The sequence below is a fragment of the Arvicola amphibius genome, chromosome 4 (genome assembly GCF_903992535.2).
Source record: "Arvicola amphibius chromosome 4, mArvAmp1.2, whole genome shotgun sequence".
NCBI lineage: Eukaryota > Metazoa > Chordata > Mammalia > Rodentia > Cricetidae > Arvicola > Arvicola amphibius.
Window position 1 is genome coordinate 54945666 of NC_052050.1, and position 22225 is coordinate 54967890.

At 43.7% G+C, this 22225-nt stretch overlaps 1 protein-coding gene across 1 annotated transcript in view; it reads left to right on the plus strand.

Annotated features, from left to right (window-relative positions):
• Dnah9 (dynein axonemal heavy chain 9) overlaps window positions 1-22225 on the plus strand; it is a 342434-nt gene that overhangs the window by 138900 nt on the left and 181309 nt on the right. The window contains exons 33-38 of the mRNA XM_038324554.1: window positions 3387-3514; window positions 5177-5285; window positions 6841-6988; window positions 14789-14963; window positions 20426-20599; window positions 21043-21250. Of these exons, the coding sequence (XP_038180482.1) occupies window positions 3387-3514; window positions 5177-5285; window positions 6841-6988; window positions 14789-14963; window positions 20426-20599; window positions 21043-21250 (942 nt within the window). The remainder of the gene's footprint in view (window positions 1-3386; window positions 3515-5176; window positions 5286-6840; window positions 6989-14788; window positions 14964-20425; window positions 20600-21042; window positions 21251-22225) is intronic.

Consider the following 22225-nt stretch of genomic DNA (forward strand, 5'->3'; position numbering starts at 1 on the left):
TAGCATTTATTAAATAGACCATTCTTTCTGTGTTAGCCTATACACCAGTTTGTCGCATACTGAACCCATGCACACGCAGTTGACTCCAGGGTTTCCAGGCTGCTCTGCTCTCATATTTTCCTGTTCCTAAACTAGCTTCCCTCTGTGCCTGTGGCAGCTGTTTTGAAGTAAATGTTACAATCTGCCCTCACAATTCTTTTGTAATTTTGTTCTGTTTTGCTTTGTTTTGTTATTCGAAACAGGGTTTCTCTGTATGGCCCTGGCCATCCTGAAACTCACTCTGTAGACCAGGCTGACCTTGAACTCTGAGATTCTCACGCTTCTGCCTCCTGGGTGCTGGGATTAAAGGTGTGTACTACCACCCCCTGGCTGTAATTTTCTTGGGGACTCTCAGGCACTTATTTTCCCATATTAAATTTGAACTTGATATTATAATTCAACATTTTAACTTTGCTGTAATTCTATTTAAATCTATATTAAATATATATGTTATGTTTGGGGAACTGGCAGAGACAAGAATTTATATTCACTAAAAAGCATAATTTTGAAGCAAATGAAATATAAACTTTTAGAAATTTTTAGAATTTACTAAAGAAGTAGTAGGCTATTTTTCTATATCCTTTTTCTAAATCATATATAGGTTCTAATAGAGAGAAAAAGAAGTGTACACACAGAATTCTCAGATATATCATTGAATTAAAAATGATACATAGTTATTCAATTTTGCAGTCTGTAAATAGAAAATATTCCTTTCTTGTTTGCAAAGTTCATGGTATCGTTTCAAAAGTTTAAAATTCAGTTTGATTCACAGAAAGGTATATGGGAATCCAAAGTCTCATTTTATAGACCCCATTCTCTGATAAATCAACAAAATTAGAATTAACTAGCAAAAAAAAAACCTTAAACAATCTCCTACTTGAAAAATCAAGAAATGTTCTCTGCACTTGAATCAGAAGGAAAATCAAAGTGAAACCCACAGTAAAACCAATGAATGGGATGCTTCACACGGAGTCTGAAGAATCTTCTGAGTCCGTAGATCTGAAGCCTAGAAGGACATTAAACTCTATCAAAACAAGCAACCTGGGAATAAAGGAAGTTGTTATCCATATTGAGCAATTAAATTATACCTAAGGGAAGTGAAACTAATAAAGTCTGAAATTAGTCAGAAGTAAACAAACCAACAAACATAGAAAAAATGAATACTGGTTACTGGTTCTATGTAAAGATCAATAAGTTCATTCTTGGTGGGGAAACAGTATATAATATGTGTGTGCATGTGTGCACATGCCCATGTTCATGTGTGAACATGTGCATACGTGTGTATGTGTTTGGGTGCGTGTGCATGTGTGTGTATGTGTGTTTACACAAAGAGAAAGGACATGCCTGGAGAAATAGCTCAGTCATTAAAATGTTTGGCTTGTGCACACAAGACCTTGAGATACATCCTCAGAACCCACATACAAAAGACAGGCAGTGGCACATGCTTGTAATCCTAGTGCTGAGAAGGTAGAGAGGTCTCTGGGCCTCATTAGCCACCTAACCTTGCTTACTTAATGAGCTCCAGGCCAGGAATGGACTTGGCCTCAAAGAAAAGTAACTGGTTAGCACATAAGAACACCACCCAAGGTTACCCTATGTTCTTCACACATACCTGCACATGTATGAACATGTTCCTCCACACACACACCTGTACATGTATGTACATGTTCCTCCACACACCCCACATGTATGAACATGTTCCTCCACACACATCTACACATGTATGAACATGTTCTTCCACACACATCTGCACACACATGAACATGTTCCTACACACACATCTGTACACATATGAACATGTTCTTCCACACACATCTGCACATGTATGAATATGCTCAAATAATTTTTAAGAAAATGCCAATGGAGCAGTAGAAATAATGTTTAAGGAGAATAGTTGGGCAGATAACATAGTATCTGAAATTGATGACCCCTAACAAAATATAAATTAGAAATATTTACTCCATAGCAAGTAAGGAACCTGAGTAAACTAATGAAAATGAAAATGTAAAGGTTGTAGAAGGACAAAAAAAATCATTTCAAACCATAAAAAGGTGGCTCAGAAATCATTTTTTAGATCCAGAATAATTTGATACCAGCTTTTATGTAGAACCAAAGGAAAATCACTGTCTTATTGCTGCAGATGCAAAAATTCTAAATCAAATAACAGCAAATAGAATCTAACAGTCCCAAAAGAGTAGTTGAGTTTTACCAAGTATAGTATACTCTTTGGAATATAAAGGCCAATCAGTCAATTGTTTTTATAAAACAGTAACAGAAATCATTGTCAAAAGAAAATAAATTGATCAATAGAGACTAAAAGTTCAATAGCCACCTCTAGCAGAAAGCCCTAGGTAAAATGGGATCAGATGGGAAACCCCAATATGATGAAGACTCTGTACCTAAAGCCCAAAGGAAAATCAACCTCTCTGAGTGCTTATGCATAAACCCTCTCTGTTAAGAAGGGAACAAGCCAGGGGAGCTTCTAGTCAACTTTGTTGTTCAGCCTGCTCTGTGGGCTCAGAGAATGCAGTAAAGCAAGGAAAATGGAATATATGGTATAAATTGGAGCAAAAGAGAAAAAAAGATTTTTCTTAATTCTGCAACTCTATAGTAAGAAAAGTCTAGAAGACTTTATTGAAAAATCACTGGAGTTAATAAGACAATTTATTAAAGATAATTGAACACAAAATATATATAATTTCGTAACCTTTCAGCAATAGTTAGCAGAAAGTGAGAACACAAAGGAGAAAACTCCATTCAAATTAACAGCGAAGCCTATGAAATATTCAGGAATATTCTGGCCAATGAAATAGATTTTAAAAAACTATATAATTCTAGTGTTGGCATAAGACAATACCTGAATAAAAATTTTAAAGATAGACTCTGCCATTTTAGTAGGAGAGTTTAATATAAAAATCAATCCTACCCAAATTAATACACAGATTCTGAGGTAATGACATAAGAATAAAAGGGATGGTCTCTCACAAACAAGATTTGCGAAGGCTCTGATTACAACATACAGAAGCTTCACCTCGCAAACATTGGTGGATAATTCTCTTGTGATGCAGTCACTTGCCAAGATGATTGCCTGGGTCCCTTGTCACTTAAAAATCTGAACTGCCAAGAACTACTGCACTGTTTCCTTCCTCCTGATGTTCTGCCATTAGTCTGGTCCCCAGAAAGAATGTGCCCCAGATGCACATTCAGGTTCCAGGTAGAGCAAGATGAAAAGCTGGGTCTGTCCTGTCTGGTTGCAACTCGTGAGTGTTGTAGCCAATGCCGGGAAGCTGTGTGAAGAGAGCCAGGGCCAGTGCTGGAAAAAAGAAGCCATCTGTGGTTCCTTACAGGACTCTTCTCTTCCATCATGAGGGAGCTTGCCAACATCTCCCATGACGGGCCCAAGTGGATCTTACTAGATGGCGATATAGACCCGATGTGGATTGAGTCTCTGAACACTGTCATGGATGATAACAAGGTATCATGACTGGGGGGTGCATGTAACCCACATTCATCTGGGGGAGGATGCCATGCAATGTTTCATCTGGGAAGCCAAATGTCCAATGAGGTAGCACACCTGGAAATCCTGATTCCATGGGATGGCCAGCCCAGAGGAAGCAACCATCACTAGTGGCTTCAGTGAGACACCCTAGAAATACTTTACCTCATGTGTTTGAAAGGACCTGCCATTGCTCGCCCTACTGTTGGTATTGTTTGCACATCTTTCAGAATCTCCCATCTGTGGGCTCCTTTAATATTTAGAGCTGAGAAGAATCTTAGTCAGCCATTCACATCTTTTTTATAATTCATTTCCCTTTAATAACGAAACTAAATATCAGAAACATCCCCAGCCTGTCACCTACCATGTGGGATGATAAATGCCTTCCCCCAAAGAGTAAATGTTACAGTGGAAACTAACGGCATCTCAGCAAAATGGTTCTTACACTGGTCTCCACTTCTAAACTTGTTTAGATAAGAAACCATGGCCAGATTGGAAACGTTCAAATGGCTCCAGCATTCACAGAATCATTAAGATAAATGCATGGTTTCCCAGTGGGGCCACTTAGAAGGAGGAGCAGAAATATAACACCAGAAGTCCCTTTCCTTTTATAGTTTTATTGTTCCAGTATGGTCTGGTTCATTCAAATTATCAACATCGATTTGAAGTGTTTTAGATAACCCTTTTCCAGACGCTCGGAGAGGTAAGGGCGTGAGTGGGCGAGGTGCAAAGGAATAAAGAGAAAGGGTTGTTGCAGAAAACACATGGGTGTGGTGGCACACACTTGTAACCCAGCACTCAAGAGAGGGAAGCAGGAGAATTTTGAATGTAAGGGCATATTATGAGTTTGCGGCTAGACTGGGCTACATAGTAAGCTCTGAGGGATGTGGAGGAGTGGTGGGAAACAGTCCTGTCCATGTTTTGTGCTACTGTGCTAAAATACTGAAGACTGTATAAGACATTTATTTGACTCACTATTCCAGAGGCTGGAAAGTCAAGGTCAGGAGGCCATAGCTAATTTCTAGTCGTATAATCCAAGGTAGACAGGAAGAAGGGCAAAGGGAAAGAAAGAGTAGACCTCAGGCTCAAGCTCTTTGTGTTCAGCATTAATCCATATATGGGGGTGGAGGCCTCAGAGTCTCAGGACATCGAAAAGATTCTACTTCTTATGCTTTTGGGGAACATTCTCAAAGTATAGCATATCCATGTCTCCAGCTGACAAGAACCCATCAAATTCCAGTAATGACCAATACATCTGCATTATCTACCCCTTCTTCACTGTGACTACACAGCTGACAGAAGAAATTTAAGGGAGAAAGGGCTGACTCCCCTCAATTTCATCATGGTCAGAAGACACACCAAAAGCAAACACATGGGGATGGGTCTCCACATCTTGGCTGATGAGATGTGGAGCACAGGACTGGAAACAGCATCCTGATGTAACTTTCACAGGTCTGCTAGCCATGTTCCACCTCTGCCAGGCAGATGCCAAGTCCCAAGGATTCCATAACCTCCCAACAGCACTGCCAACTGAGGACAGAGTGTTCCCATGAGCCAATGGGGGGTTTTCACCATCAAACCATCAAACCATGACAGCATCACAGTTCCATCCTAAGTGTCTATCTCTCCTGTGATTTCCAGGTACTGACCCTAGCCAGCAATGAGAGGATTCCCCTTAACCCCACAATGCGTCTCCTTTTTGAGATCAGCCACCTGCGCACAGCCACACCCGCAACTGTCTCCAGAGCAGGTATGACCAATCCTTTTAATCAAGAGACTTGGGGGAGGCAGGTGCTTCTAGGATCACATTTGCCTTGGCAGGTGCTGAAGGAAGCTCTAGACAGGAGCCACGAACCTGATCCTTCAAAACTCTGACCTAGTTCTCAACCCTTAAACCATGCCCCCCCCCAAGGGCAAACAGGCACCATGAGGCCCAGGCCACATGACTTTGTTCCTTCTGAAATGCTGTTTTTGTGGGAAGGGAAATAGCCCCTGATCTAGGAGCTGACTGCCTCCCCCTGCATGGGGAATTAGGTGATATTCAGGCCATGGGGATGTCTTGAATTAGGTGATATTCAGGCCAGATATCACCTCCTTTTCAGTGGAGACAAGCAAGCATCACCACGTCAGTTTAACTTTTGGTAGCAAGGGACAATATGATCTTAACTTCCCTCTGTCTCCACCCGATCAATTTATTAGCAAAGACTATTGAACAAAATGTGCCTTTCTGATGAGGTAGATGATCAAACTGTGGGTAGGATGATGCCATGGTTGCTAGAACCTTACTGAAAAACAGAGCAGAGCATGAAGATCAAGGACATCTTTGATAGGATGGGCAGATCAATGCCCTCCACCGTGGTGGTGGTGGTTTCACAGGTAAATTCATATAGCCAAAACAAACAAGGAGTGTACACTAGCGGTATGGCGCGTTGTATATTGTTAATGCTTCACTAGCACTACTCAAAGCTTTCATCAGATAATATAGAAATAAACAAATAACAAAGAGAAACTTTATGATCTCAGACATAATGGCAGATTTTCTCTAAATGACCATGCTGAGGTTGGTGAACACAGGGCTGGAGAGGGTGGCAGTGACAGGTTACATATGCTTAGTAGCTTTTGAAACAGCAAAATTGTCTTTGCCCATCTTTCCAGAAATCAGACATTCAAAAGTAAAGTCAGCAAGGCTGTGCTCCCTCCAAAGGCTCTTGGGAGCATTCCCCCTTGTATCTCGGAGCTCAGGTGGCCTTAGCCTATGAACGTGTCATTCCAGTCTCTACCTTCTTTACGTGGATTTATGAACTCTCAGTCTCCCTCTTTGTACACACACACACACACACACACACACACACAAATATATACATACATATATCAATGACATTGGCAAATGTCCCATCCAGATTCATAATAATCTCCTCTCAAGATATTCAACTCAGTTATATCCAGAAAGGCTTTTGGTAAACAATGCAAACTGAAAGTGTCCTGCAGTTAAGCCATGGACATATCCTTACAGGACCTCTATTTCACCCTCTGTACATTCCCACAAGCTGACAAGCATTGCTGATCCATCCCAGATTTCTTTCCTCCTATCTAGACTTGACCCTGGGTTCCTTTCCAACACTACTCTCTCTTTGTCCATTACTTGACATTGGCCCTCAAGACCATGTGGCCCTCTGACCTAGGTGAGGACCCAGTTCTGTGTCCAATCTTCTAAGCACTTTTAAACTGAGAAGTTGGTTTCCTGGGGTGAAGAATCTACTGACATGCATGGAATACTCATTGAATCATATCCCCTGTACACTCAGGGATCCTGTACATCAACCCTGCAGACCTGGGGTGGAACCCTCCAGTGAGCAGCTGGATTGACCAGAGGGAGGTCCAGACTGAGAGAGCCAACCTGACCATCTTGTTTGACAAATACGTTCCTACCTGCTTGGACACCCTCAGAACCAGGTAGGCCAAGAAACGGGAAGAAAGTACATCAGCACAGCCGTAAAGAACCTGCTGGCTCATAGCTGAAGTCCTGTTGATGTTCTGTCCTGCTCTCAAAACAAGAGCTCTCCAGACACAGCAGTTAGCAGAGGAGAACACACATTAGGGTGGCCATATGGTGCTTTCTGTCAGTCCAGACAGGAGCAGAGCTGAGGGGAGATGGGAGGAAGGTTTAAGCTGCTTTTCCTAGGAGGCACGTGGTTATGTCTGAAGGAGGCAAAACTGTCTGACAGGAGGTGATAACTGCCAAGAGTTCAGGTTTGCAGAGCAGGCAGCCGTCCCTCCAACTGGCCCAGGGGTCAAGGATACACTTGTCAAGCCCACGAGATCCACTTCCTGTTCCTGACTGTGTGTAATAATGTGAGATCAGATGTGATATGTCACCGGACCAGTCCTCCCAATGCTAGATTCAGTGAGTTCATTTTTACTTTGACCACCTGTATTAGTGAGGTTTCCATGCCTGCAAAAGAGAAATGCCCCAGATAATTAATTCCTAAAGAAGAAAGAGTTGTCTTGACTCTAGATCTGCAGTTTTAGTCCATGATCACTTGACCCTGTTTTTTTCTTTAAGATTTATTTATTATGTATATAGTATTCTGCCTACATATATCCTATAGGCCAGTAGAGGGCACCAGATCTCATTACAGATGGTTGTGAGCCACCATGTGGTTGCTGGGAATTGAACTCAGGACCTCTGGAAGAACAGTCAGTGCTCTTAACCTCTGAGCCACCTCTCCAGCCCCCTTGACCCTGTTTTGAGGGTGTCTATAGAGATACAAGGGAAAGGTATGTGGCAGAGCCAAAACCCTTATCTCACATAGGGGCAACAAAAGAAAGTTGAAACAAATCAGAACATCATATATTTGCATATCCATATCCCCAGTAAACTAAAGATCCCCCTACACCTCTCCTCTGAACAATTCTGCTCCCTCCCAATTGCAGAAAAATGGAGACCAAGCCACTAAGTCACTGGCGTTAGGAGACTCAAGATCCAAGCTATAGCACCCCTGTCTCTTATATAGAAGGTGAATTTTGCTGAATTAAGCGGTCAACTATTACAGAAAGAATAGACCATGAGTAAACAAAAAGATTCCCAGACTCAAAACCTCCTTCTCTGTCATATAATTTGTTGGTAGGTATATGTGTTTACGTTCCATTTGATGCTTTATTCTGGGATTTTGAGAACCATTACCGTAATTTGGGACAAGAATGGCCATCAGAGATGATATTGATAAAAACCCACCACATAATGCCTAATTCCTTAGTCATGGGCCTGTCAAGCACATTGTGATTCCAGTTGCTCACGGGGACAGAGGCAGTGGGGAGGGACAATTCCAGCATACAACAAAGTCAGAGGGGATCCAAACACTCTGACTCTGAGTCTGCCTGGGTGACTAGCCACTGGAGTCCTCCTCTACTCTTCTCATTCCTTGAACTCTCTTGCCTATTCCTCTTTTTCTCCTTCTTTTTGCTCTCTCTGACTGCCAGCCCCTCCTAAGCTTTCTTCTGCCTTGCTATTGGCTTCTCAGCTCTTTATTAAACAAATCAGGTGTTTTAGATCAACAACACAGCTCCACAGAGTTAAACAAGTTCAACATAAAGGAAGTTGACACATCTTTGTATCATTAAAGCAAATGTTCTGCAGCATAAACAAATCTAACACATCTTAAAATAATATTCCGCAACCGGATAGAATGGTTCCGTCTTCAAGGAAACTGCTGTACAACAGCTGGTCTCTCTTCTTTTCATTTCTGCTGGGTTCCTGCGTGACGCCAACATATATTAAGATGTTTTCTGTTTTGTTTTGTATATATTCATTGTCACATAAAAGCATCGCCATGCAATTACATCCGCTGTCCCCTCAGTGGATCTCCTGTACCCCTTCACCCCTATGCTCATCAGTCCTCTTTGTTCTCCTAGCTGAGTTTCACCTCTACTTTCCCAAAAGGAATGTGTACATGATATTAAGTGTTTATGTAAAATCTAGGAATTGCAAATAAGAAAAAAATATTGTTGTCTTTCTGAGACTAGCTTAATTTGATTAATATTATCATCTGTAATTGCATTCATTCCCTTAAAAAAAGCACAGCTTCATTCTTCTTTATGATACAAGAAAATTTCTGTTATGTCTCCATACCACATTTTCCAATCCATTCTTCTGTTGCTAGACACCCAGGTTGAGTCTATAACTCAGCTATTGTGGATAGCGCTTCAACTCTGTGCTATGTTGACTTGGAGACCTTCCAGTAAGTACCCAGGAGTGGTACAGTTGGGTCATATGGTAGGTGCACTATTAGTGTTTTTAGAAACTCACATGCTGGTTTCCATAGTAGCTGGACTGGTGTACATTCCTACCAGAAGTATATATAAGTGTTCCCCTCTTGTCCACATCTTTACCAGAAGTTATTTGTTTCCTCAGTGACTGCCATTCTGGTTGGAATAAGATGAGCTCTCAGAATTGTTTTGATTTTTATTTCTCTGCTGGCTAGTGAAGATGAACATTTTTTCACGTGTGTCTTGAACATTGTGTTTCAACTTTTTAAAATTGTCTGTTTATTCCATTAGTGCTTTTTTTCATTGAGTTGTTTGGGGCTTTTTGTTTAGTTTTTTTGAGTTCTTTATGTATTCTAGATAGTTATTCTCGCCCAGATACGTAACTAGAAAGGGTTTCCTCTCTCCCTGTTGACTGACTTTTCACTGGATTGCTTCCTATTCTTCGTGGAAACTTTATAATTTCATGAGGATCTACTTAGCAACCCCTGGCTTTATTTTCTGAGCAATTGCAGTAGTATTCAGAAACTCCCCTTTTTTCTCTTACCATTTCAAAGCTTCAGGTCTTACAGTAAGGTAATTGATCATTTGAAGTTAATTGTTTTTCAGGTTGGCGAATAGGGATCTAGTTTCATTCTTCCACAAGGAGAGCTCCAGTTTTTCCAGCACCGTCTCTCGAAGGAGCTGTATTTCCTCCAATGTGTACTTTTGGCAGTTTTGCCAAAAACTAGCTGTTTGTAGCCACAGTGTGGGTTGATATAGGCATTCTCTATTATGTCCTATTAGTCTATATGCTTGCTTTTGTGTTCATACCCTGCTGTCTGTGTCACTATGGCTTTGTAGAGTAATTTGAGATCAAGTGATATGAAGTTTGACTATGTTATTTCTGCTTCAGATTGCTTTAGATACCCATAGCATTGTTTGTTTCAATATGAACTTCATTGAGTTCTGTGTGAATGGCACTGGACATTTTCTAGATACTCCAGTGAATATTTAGATGACTTTTGTTAACATTTTCACAATATTAATTCTTTACATCCATGAGCATGGGCAGCTTTTCAGAGATTCTAAGTTCTTGTTCAGTTTTGTTCCTAGGTATTTCAAGTTTTCCTTGTGCAGGTCTTTTGCTTCCTTAGTCAGGTTACGCCAAAGTTTATTAGTGAATCAATTGTGAATACAACTGCTTCCCTTATTTCTTTATCAGCATGTTGGTGATTGGTATTTAGGAAAGATACTGATTTTAATATTTTATACTTATTTGGGAATTTCATATATTTCAGTTGTTTTTACTTCTCCCTCCCCAAACTCCTTCAAGACCCAGGTAACACTTTCCTCCCTGCCTAGTCCTACTCCCCACCCAACTTCTTGTCCCTTCTCTTTCAAAAAAAAAAATATCATGTCCAGTTTGTGTTGCCAAATACATCTTGGGTGTGACGCCTGCTCTGGGGAGTCTTTGTCCTACCATATGTCAAACAAAAACTCTGATTCCCCCTCTCCCAGCTGCTATCAAATACCAATAAGTCCTCATCTAGAGGTGGGACTTTGTGCCCACCACGTTTCCCCCATGCTGAGATTTTGATCTGGTCTGAGCTCACACTGATCTTATGCATGTGGTCACAATTATTTTAAAGACGTGTAACTAACTGACCTGGGTACGTAGAAAACACCGTTCTCTTAAGCCATCCACCATCTCTAGCTCTTGCGTTCTTCTTACCCCATCTTCTGCTGTGATTCCTTAGTCTTTGGGGAAAAGAATAGACTTCCTGTTTGGGACTTAACCCTCCCCAGTCTCTTATTATACATTGAACTGCAGAGTCTCTGCGTTAATCACCATCTACTGCGAGAAGCTTCCCTGTGAGGACTGAGGGATGCGCTAATCTGTGGGCACAGCAGTAAGTCATGGGAGTTGTTTGAATACTGCTTTCATTTAGCAAAATATTACTAGGTTCCCCCTAAGGCCTATGACCTATCTAGGCACAGGTTCTCGGCCCCAGTATGTTGCTGATTTTATATATTAATTTTTATGAAAATAATCATTTCTACGGGTTTTCTTAGGGAGTTTTTAATATCCTCTACAAATGAAGACACTTTGACTTCTTTTCCTAAACATAGCCCTTTCATTTCCTTCTATTGTGTTATTGCTGTAGCTAAGACTTCAGGCGCTACATCGAGCAAGAGTAGAAAGAACGAACATAGCACCTCTGTCTTAATCCTGACTTAAGAGGAAATGCTTTGAGCTTCACCCACTTATTATGATGTTGCTTATAGGTTTGTAACATACTGATGTTATTATTTGGAGAGATGTTCCTTCTGTTGCCAGGGGTTTTTTTTAGAGCTTTTATTATGAAGACATATTGGATTTTGTCAAAAGCATTTTCTGCATCTCCCGGCGTGATCATTTGCAAAGTTGGCACTGGCTATAAAGCAAAAGAGAAATTGATGTAAAGAGGAGATCGGGGTGGGGATAGAACATGAATACAAAATGCCATACTTTGTGGGTTCCAATCTCAAGTCTTTCAGTATTCCTTCCCAGGCTCCCAGATGCCTGATACACCCGAGTGGTTCTTTGCAAGGTCAGGCCACAGATGCCAGTCATACATCTGGGTAAGCTTCAGGAATCTGATTGTAACGTTGTCCCTTTTCCTAGGCAGTCCTTCCTAGTGTTGGCCACACCACTTGTTCCCCTACAGTGTCTCTCTCTAACCAGGGCTCCACCACACTGACTACTGTGTGAGGCTCAGATTTGAAGTTTTTCCCAGAGGTCTAGAATTCTCCTAGACCAGGGGTCAGTATAGATTACCAAGATACTTGCTCTGAGTTTCTCGGGAGCATGGTTTACAGACAGTCTTAAGCCACGCCACCTGACCACCAACTCAGCAGGAGTCTTTGTAAGATGGCTTTTCACAGGCTGCTTCCTTATAGTCTAAAAAGAGAGGATTTTCCCAGTGTGTCTCCTTTTTCTGCCATTGCAGCTTACTTTGGTCTGCCTCCTATCCCCATCCCATTTTCCAGCTTTCCAAAACATTTGCTTCTAAATGTATAGTACAGACATCCTGAGGCTCTCAGCCATAAGTTGTGGCCACTGCTGCCTGCTGTTGACACTCCCTTACTAGGGGAAGGAAAAGTCCCTAAAGTGAGGCAACCCCTCTGGGAAGAACTCTGAGCTTTGTCTCCTGCTCTGTAAAGTCCCTAGTGGATTTGCTATTAAAGGTACAGGCATTGGAAGAATGCCGCCCATCTCTTCTGAGCTGTTAGTGTCTCCCAGTTTATCCCCTGAAGATTCTAGTAGAATGTGGCTGCGAGCTGCCTGTCATCTTGGATCTCATGTTTAAGGGTTTTAGTATCATTCACTTAACAAAACACAATTATAAATCCTCTTTTTTTGTCCCTTCAAAACCATTTTGTAGGGGCTGTCCAGCCCTTGGGTTAGATCTAGGTATGGGATATGCAAGGTGCACCTGTGTGGAATCACGAAGCTGTGGAAGATGCTGTGGGAGAGTACGGTATGGAGTTACAAAGCAAGATGAGCATCTCGAACAAGCAAGCATTTACAAAAGATCTGAGTCGATATCTACATAGTTTCCATATCCTCCCTTTTAGTCACACACACACACACACACACACACACACACACACACACACACACACACTCAGTGCGCTGAGAGTCTGTAAAAGCAAACCTTATTTATGGGGGAACTTCTGGCCCAGAAGCTCTGGCCCACAGTGAAGATGGCAAGGGCTCTTTACCTCTTCTTTCCCATCCTCAGAGCTTTCTGCTCATCCCTCAGAGATGAAAGAAGACCGTGTAAAGAGAAGGGGAGAAAAGGATGTCACTTGGCCAGACCTGTGTAGCCGTGGCTACTATAACTATAGAACTCCTTTCTCTGGGAAATGTGGGAGCACCTTGTGCCCCCTCCTCGTCACTAGCATCTCTAGTCTACATTTCTTTAAAAATACGTGCCCTGCGCCTTCATCCACTGATGTGCTCCTGGCCACACAAAACCCTCCAAGGCGATCTATAGCCTGCAAACAGCCCCACATGCACACCAGATTCCAGAAAACCCTTTCCTCTCCCTTCCTTTGATAAACTGGAACTCAGAATGCCACAGCTACAACCCTCCTTACACTCTGCTCTCAGATCCACAAGCCCCTGGGGTTTCCCAGACACCAGGCTTCCCAGCCCTGAGCAATCCAACTGAAACCAGTTCCCTGCCTTTTCCCAAGACAAATCCTAGGTATCCTGGGGAAGACAGGGTATTTGCTGAACACCAAGCCTCTCACTGCAGGCCCTCTATGATCCTCAGTAGCACTTAGACCTTGAGGGGTCTGAGTTGCAAGCTGGTCCCACCTGGGTTATTTGGACCCTCGTTTTGAAGTGGAAGGGCAGCTGCAATCACTTATTATGATGGCGCCTCATCTGATATGGAGCTGAGATAATTCCGTTCCATCATTCTGTCACAAGTGGGTATTGAACAAATGATGGATGGCTCATTAGGATGTGGCTTCCGTGTTACTCATGGAAGTAATGTCTACCATTAGACCACACACTTGTGCTGTTGTAAGGACTACAGACAGATTAGTGGCAGCTCAAACAAAAAAAAAAAAACATTGAAGCAAGTGGATACTGGACAACTAATAGGCCCAAGAGAGATAAATGACTTTTAAGGTGGCCATTGATAGTGTTGTTTATCTGATAGCTCTGAATGACAGAGAAACTGCCTGCCACAGAAGACAGCATCCCTTGGTAGGATGTGATGAGGACTGAGAGTATGGTTATATGATGTACGCTTTCCATACAGGTAGAGGGATAAAACTGAAAAGTGTGTGTGTGTGTGTGTGTGTGTGTGTGTGTGTGTGTGTACGTGAGTTGCGCAGTCTGTGGTTGTGGGTGTGTGAATGGGGAAGTATGTGACTGTATGAGCATGTGTGCATGCGTGTATGTGTGTATACATACACACATGGAACTGGAGATGGACCAAGGACCTTGTGCACTCCACAAGTGCTCTACCACTAAGTCACATCCCCGGCATTTAGCTTCTCCTTGGGCTTTGAAGAAATTGCAAGATGGGTGGAAACATGAGCCCCAGCTCATTTTGTCCAGCCTCCTACATTCCCTAAATACCATGAAGAAAATGTCAGTGCAAACAGTGGAAAGGAAAGGAAAGGAAAGGAAAGGAAAGGAAAGGAAAGGAAAGGAAAGGAAAGGAAAGGAAAGGAAAGGAAAGGAAAGGAAAGGGTTATCAGAGGACAGGATCACACAGGGAACCTTCTCTTGAAAGGCTCTGGGCTCCCATTCTTTGAAGGAAAATGACCCAAGAGTCGCTGTGGATACTGAAATTCTACATAGCACCATGGTTCTCTGAGCTCCCAAAGAAAATGACAAACCATGAGTCCCCTAAAAACAGGAGGTTCCCATGGCTATGCAGTTGTACCACAAGCAATACTCGTGGAGTCTTAAAATCAATCTCTCTCCCCCCCTTCTCTCTGCAGATTTAAGAAGGCGATCCCAGTCCCCGAGCAGAGCATGGTCCAGTTGCTCTGCTACCTCCTCGAATGCCTCCTGACCAAGGAGGATATCCCTGCAGACTGCCCCAAGGAAATGTATGAACTCTATTTTGTGTTTGCTGCCATCTGGGCTTTTGGCAGTGCCATGGTCCAAGATCAGGTAAGATGAGATGCTGAGATCAACACCATGCTGAAGTGTACAGCGGTAAAAACTAACACCCCCCCCCCAGACTCAGAAGATAGGCTGTTAAACATTGCATCATGGTAGTTTCCCTCACAAACTGCTCCACTTGAGGCTGAGCCCCTGGCAGGGGCCTCACTGCATTTGGAGCTGTTGCTTTCTGAGTTGGGGAGCCCATCTCTGCTTTCATGGAATGCTGTGCAGTGCTAGCGCTTAGACCACAGCTGGGATCGGTACATGATACTCTGCCAGGTGAGTTGTGTTTGATGGAGGGGGTGGCAGATGCTGTCCTGTAGAAAACTAAGTGAGAGGAGTGTTTTCAGCCTTCCAGAGCTCTTCAGAAGCCTGGGCTCCTTACTCTGTAGCAAGGCAGAGTTCACCAGGGTGTCCCCCATAGCCCTGAAACACAGAAAGAGTCAGGTCGAATGTTGACTGTGAGTGGCAAACCAAGTACAGGGACCAGATGTTGGTCCCCATAGCCTCATGCGGTTTAGGCATAGAGATATTGACTCAAAAATATCTCGGCACTGGATTCCCTAACCCTTGCTATGTTCAGAGCCCCTTTCTTTACTTTAGTGCTCTGTAACCGAGTCTTCCTATCATACAACGTGAGAAATATGTCAGGAACATGGACTACATGAGTAGATGTTTATGTCTGTTAAGATGTTAACATGTTTTTAACTATAGGCACAATTGTGTAGAGATTTGCTCATCTTAAACTTATCTGCCTGGTCTGAATGAAACATTTGACTAAGACTTACTGCTGTCTGCTCCCCACAGTCTCTGGCTATTATTATTCCACCCTCTGTTTCTATGCATTTGGCTATTTTACATTCATTTTATATGTATATAATTAGTATATACCCTATTAGTATATTGTATATAATTAGTCCCTCCATGCCTGGCTTATTTCATTTAATACCTCCCTGTTAACATTGTGCCTTCTTGAGGAGATTGTATGTTTGGTATGCTTATCCCAAAAAACAACCCTAATAACGGAGAGTACAGGAGTGCAAGGAAATTGAGATGCGTTGGGCAGGTTTATGCCTTGATTATGGTGATGGCCTCACAAGTGTGTGCTTAGCTCCAAGCTCTCTACATTGTATACATTGAATAGATACACCTTTATGTATTGATATAAAGATTCAAAAATAAACCACCAAGAAAAGAAAAAGAAGAAGGAAGGGAAGCGAGAAAGGAAAAGAGAAAACCCTGACAGGATTTGAATTGTAACTGTCAACATTACCTAAGAGACTGTGAGTGAGAAGCTCAACCTGTGTCTTCTTTACTCTCCCCGTGTGTCCAGAGGATGCTGGCAGCTCCTGGGTTGTTGATGAGGACATTGTTCTTATCGCCCAGTGTGGATACATAAAGGTGCTGAGAATAACGCTGGCATACACATGTGTTCGTTAGCGATATTCTCCTAACCCAAACATTCAGCTACACAGAAATATCTGGTGCTGTCTCACAGTAGGAGGCCAAACTGTGATTGCTAGAGAGTTATGATTTACTCCTTCTGGTCTGGGTTGATTGTGGGGCTCTCTCTCTCTTTCTCTCTCCTCTCTCTCTTGGTGTGTGTATGTGTACATGCACATGTGTGTACATTTGTCTGTGGAAGTCTGTGCACATATGGAAGTCAGAAGTCAGTGACACATGTCTTCTTCAATTGCTCTACAACTTTTTGTTGAGACAGTCTCTTACTGTGACGTGTGGCTTATCGACTAACCTGGACTGACTGGCCAGTATTTCCTAGAGATCCTTGGCCCTGGGATTCCAGTCATGTACTGCTATCCTCAACTTTTACATAGGTGTGGGAATTTGAACTTGGGTCTTCAAGCTTGTGTGGCAAGTTCTTGACCAACTAAACCATCTTCTAAGCCACCTAAAGCTCTTCTTCCAAGAAAACTAAAGTTTCAGCCTTGCAGAACAAAGCCATATTGGAAGAATCTGAAAAGGTTTGCTCCTTCAGAGTACACAAGCCCTTGTTCTAGCAACATCCACTATTGCATGTTGCTCAGACAATACAGAGCAGCTTCACAGGCTCCCCGTTCCCTGATCCCAACCCGGATGTAGATACCTCAGGGTAGGGTAGGAAGAGAAAGATGTGCAGGCTCGGGTGGTTGACATCTCGAAAGTTCTGCGCCTGTTCTGTAGTGTGCAGGAGCTGCTCCTCAGGCAGCTATCTGGACTGCTCTGTCCTGCTTCACAGTTCCCATCAGAGGCTGAGTGTGCAGAATGGATAACACTTGGCTGGAAAGCACAAAAATCCCCAAATGCAGAGGCTTATGCTTTCCCCCTGACTGCAGGCTCTAGCATTCCAGCTGCTGAGATGCCATCTAACAACTCCTGGGCTTCTCACCCACATTAGCAGTGGGGTGTCAGGATGGAGACACCCGATCAATTTTCCAATCTGCATAGAGATATTTAAATCCACTCCATTCTTTCTAAAAAGCCCAGAAGAAAGCACCTTTCCTAGGTGTCTTACACTCTGGGAACTATGGGTAGCCATGTGGGCTATGGTGAGAAACACAGGAGAAAGCTTTTAGCAGCAGGGAATGCCTGGAATCCCACACAGCCTACATTAAAGCCAACCACCAAAGGGAGTGCTGTAAATTAGAGAGTAGGAATTTGGCCAGATATTTGCATCAGCACCACCAATGGTGCCTCACTTAAAAACCTGTCAATAAGGCCACACACTAAACAAAAATGGAGCCTATGCCAATATGGAAGGTCCAATTAAAAAGAAAAAAAAAGGAAAAAAGCAAAGTCCTGGTGAATAGTTTTCAACAATCACAGAAAGTGATCTCCCACAGAGACATGGTAGAGAGAGCACAAGACGGGAGTTGGCGCTTACATATACAAAATAGGGATCATTCTAACCAGTCAGGATAATTCAGAGCACTGCGAAAATTGAATGTGGTGAAATCAGATCCTAAACTCTATAATAGGGTGCCAGTAACATTTTAATGTCATCTAGGTTAAAGGGCATGACTATAACAGAATGTGAAGCCCTGAGAGACAGATTTTATTAAAATACATTTCTGCAAAAAGCCCCACCGAGATGGATACAAAGGGGACCAACAAAAGGCTCAGTCAGCAAGGGTTACCTGGTCTTCAGTCAGAATGGAAGCTGAGATCAAGTGCCAAATTATGGGATGGCAGGGGGACGAACTGGTGTGACCCAGCCTGCAATGAACTAAGCAGGGAGATGAAGGAGTACTTGAGGTGAGATGAGAAGATGGACAGACATATTCTTTCTAAACGTAGCCTCAGCTTGAGGACTCCCCGGGAACCAAAAGGGTCTCCAAGGACTTCATCTATGTGTTAAAATGGGTTTTTTTTCTCTAGGATTAAAATTAAAGAGCAAAAGACAACATCCCCTTAATCTGACTTGAAATCAGAATCAGAACTACACATAAGCCTGTCCCTATTTTTGGCCTCTTTACATTCTCTTTTCTTATTCTTGTTTTGGTTTTTCCATTTTGGTCTGCTGTTGGTGTTCTTACTGTTTTGAGACAGGTCCCATTACAGCCCAGGCTGGCCCTAAACTCTTGGTCCCCCTGCCACAGCTTCTAGATCAATGGGATTATAGGTGCGTGCCACTGGGTCAACCTCCATCAGCATTTTGAAACAGAAGAATTTTATCCTATTTACTTAGAAGACAGTAAAATGAGAGTGTCCCACTTCCCTCAGGATCCAGATCTATTCTTCCAACACCAGCCCTGACAGCCATCCTGTCCTGGAATGCTGTCTCTGCCCCACCCTCCCTAGGTGTCACCTACAACTGCCAGTCTGTATTCTGTATGATATCTCCTACATCTGGGTGTTTGCAGTGTGGTTTCACTGTGTGGAAGGGTTACTGTGTTTCTGCTGTGCGGAAGGGTTATTGTGTTTCCACTATGCCAAAGGGTTACTGTGTGTGGGCCGAAGGGTTACTGTGTTTCTGCTATGCCAAAGGGTTACTGTGTTTCCGTTGTGCGAAGGGTTACTGTGTTTCTACTATGTCAAAGGGTTACTGTGTGTGTTTCCGCTATGTAGAAGGGTTACTGTGTTTCCTCTGTGCTGAAGGGTTACTGTGTTTCTGCTATGCCGAAGGGTTACTGTGTTTCCACTGTGTGGAAGGGTTACGGTGTTTCTACTGTGCAAAGGGTTACTGTGTTTCTGCTATGCCGAAGGGTTACTTTGTTTCCGCTGTGCCAAAAGGTTACTGTGTTTCAACTCGAACACAGTGAAGTACACTGGGCATTCAACTCTACCCCTAAGGGGCTGGTGCTTTATATTAAGGTGTGGAAATTATACACGCAAACTATTATTTCTGTCAGAAAGGCCAATAGGCTTTGTCTTTTCTGCTGTTTCAGGATGTTATACCAGGTCTTGAAGGACGCTTAGAAGTCTCTTCTAGAACCTTCATCTTTAGATGATGAAAGTGAGACTCAGGAGGATGTGACTAATCTCTGTGACTCTTCTTGCCCAACCGCACTGTGTTCCTAGTTGTCAGCATTCATTTATGTCGTGAAATTGCTCAGTCTCAGATGCCTGGGAGGGTGGGAGCTGGTTTCTCTCTCTCTTTCGGAGGTCTTGGTCCACACTTGCTCTTCTGGCGGTCAAGGACCTTCCTCCCTTCTGTGTCCTCAGATCCTTCCGCCCTCAGTCCTCTTTGCTTTGGAGCAACTGTGATGTATTCCAGGGGCCATGCTGTAGTCACATTGTCAAGCCAGGCTGCCGTATGTAGTTATCGTACTCCATGCCACATGCTAGGACATTTATAAAGAAAAGGAATTTGTTTAGCTCTTGGCTCTAGAGGCTAGATGTCTGGGAGTCCAGCTCTGTGCCTGCTTTCCCAATGTAAGGGGGCATTCCGTGGGTGACAGAGAAAATGTGCAAGCTTCAATCTCTCTTCTCTGAAATCCATCATGGAGGTCCTGCCATGTGACCTCATCTCATCCTAAGTCTCCTTTCCATGAAGGCCCCACCTGCAGGTACCTTTAAGATGACTTTGGACATTAATGTTCCAGCATATGAATGTTAGGATGTGGGACTGGAGAGGTGGCTCAGAGAGTACTGGTTACTCTTCCAGACATCCTGAGTTCCAATTCCCAGCAATCATGTTGTGGTTCACAACCATCTCTAGTAAGATCTGATGCCCTCTTCTCCATAAAGGCATACATGTGAAGATAGAGCACTCATGCATCTATTCTAGGACACATTTAAACCCTAGAAAGTACCAGAGGGCAACCTCTGTCCCAGGGCATCCCCTATGTTTTGCTCCTTGATGGGGCCGATGCTTCCGGAGCTCTGTCATTCCTGGGAGCTGCTCCACCCTAGAGATATATAGGTGAGCTCCTTTAGCCCCTACCCCAACCTCTGTCAGTGCCAGGGTCTCCTGACTGGGCCCCTTGGGCTCTGGAGAATCTGTAGCCTGACCAACCTTGTCTTTGCAGCTTGTAGACTACCGGGCAGAGTTCAGCAAATGGTGGCTGACTGAGTTCAAAACAGTGAAGTTTCCTTCCCAGGGAACTGTCTTTGACTACTACATAGACCCAGAGACCAAGAAATTTGAGCCTTGGGCCAAGCTCATACCTCAGTTTGAATTTGACCCTGAGATGCCTTTGCAGGTAAGTGGGACTGAAAACCCAAGGGCATGGTACCCGTGAGGGTACTCAAAAGCGACCCCTATTGGTATAGAGTATTTGACCTTGTGTAACCCAGTTGGTCCTCAGATGCATTCTTTTTCAAATCCTAGAGATAATTAAGCTACAAGGTCTCCTACAGGAAAGGAAGCAAATAGAGAACCCAGTCAGCATCATTAGGGACAGAGGAGAGGAGGTAGCAAGGCCAGAAGGTCCTGCAGTCCCTTTGGAGGGGTCTCAGGGAGACAGGTGACAGGGCTGGGTCTCTGCTGAACTTCAGGGTGCAGGGACAATGAGTTTACCAGATGGACACACAGTAGAAAATAGGCAGGATGCTCAGACCTCTCCTCACTAGACAAGCTTCCCCATGACAGTCTCTCCTCTGCTGGAATGTCCCAGAACAGGAAGCCTACCACATTCTGTTCCAGGCTTGTTTGGTACACACAAGTGAGACCATCCGCGTGTGCTACTTTATGGAGCGGCTTATGGAGCGGCAACGGCCCGTTATGCTGGTCGGCTCTGCAGGCTCAGGCAAGTCCGTGCTGGTGGGAGCGAAACTGGCCAGCCTCGACCCTGAGAAATACCTGGTGAAAAACGTGCCCTTTAACTACTATACAACATCAGCCATGTTGCAGGGTAAGCAGCCCCAGGGGTCTGGGGTGTGAGTGGCTAAAAGGCTAACAGGGACTTCTGTGCTTTCTCGGCTGAGCCTTCGTCCCCCACAGCACTAGTTCCTCCCTTACCCCACGCACCTATGCCCATGTCCCCAGCTCTTAACACTGCCTCCTTCTGTCTTTCTTCCTGCGCCCTATGGCCCGTTAAATTCCATCAGAGTCACACTGTAGCTTCACAGATTGGAGCCCAGTGCCCCTTGGAGGTCTGCGTGGGCTCAGTAGGCACAGGTGCTGGAAGCACCTACAGATACCACTTCATCCATCCCTCAAATCCAGTGGGTGGGGTCAGAGGCTCAGGTTAGGAGTATGGCTGCCTAAGGTCACCCCAAGCAAAGCCTCATGGTGCATCCTGTCTTCTGAATTCTCTTGGGGTCAGTAGTGAGCTATCCGAGGGTGTTCATTCGGCGACCTTGAGGGAAGGTAGCAGGGCAGACCTGCCCCTGTGCTACTCACTTCTCATTGGTCCTCTCTTACAAGAGGGTCTCAGTCTATGAAGAAACATTCAGCACATTAACAAAAACCTTTTCTAAGGTTTGAATGGCAGCACGTGCTTGTAATCTCCATACTTAGAGGCAGAAATAGGGAGGGCAGCCCAAGTCTATCGCCAGTGTGGGCTACATACTGTGTTCCAGAGTAGCCTGAGCTACAGAGGGAGTCCTTGTCTCTGAAAACAAAGCAAAACAGACAAGCTTTCTTTTGAAGATTTATCCAAGACAATGCCTCAGCAAAATGAAAGTAGAAGTAGGTTTGGGGAGCAGCCTCATCCCTGCCCTGCCAATTGTAACTGTTAAAACTATAGAGAGCTTGTACATACATACAGACACAAACAAATATGCACATATGCACACACACTCAGAAATGCACACTTGCACTCACACATACATATATGCACATGTATACACCCACACCAACACATACACACACACTGGAAAAGCTC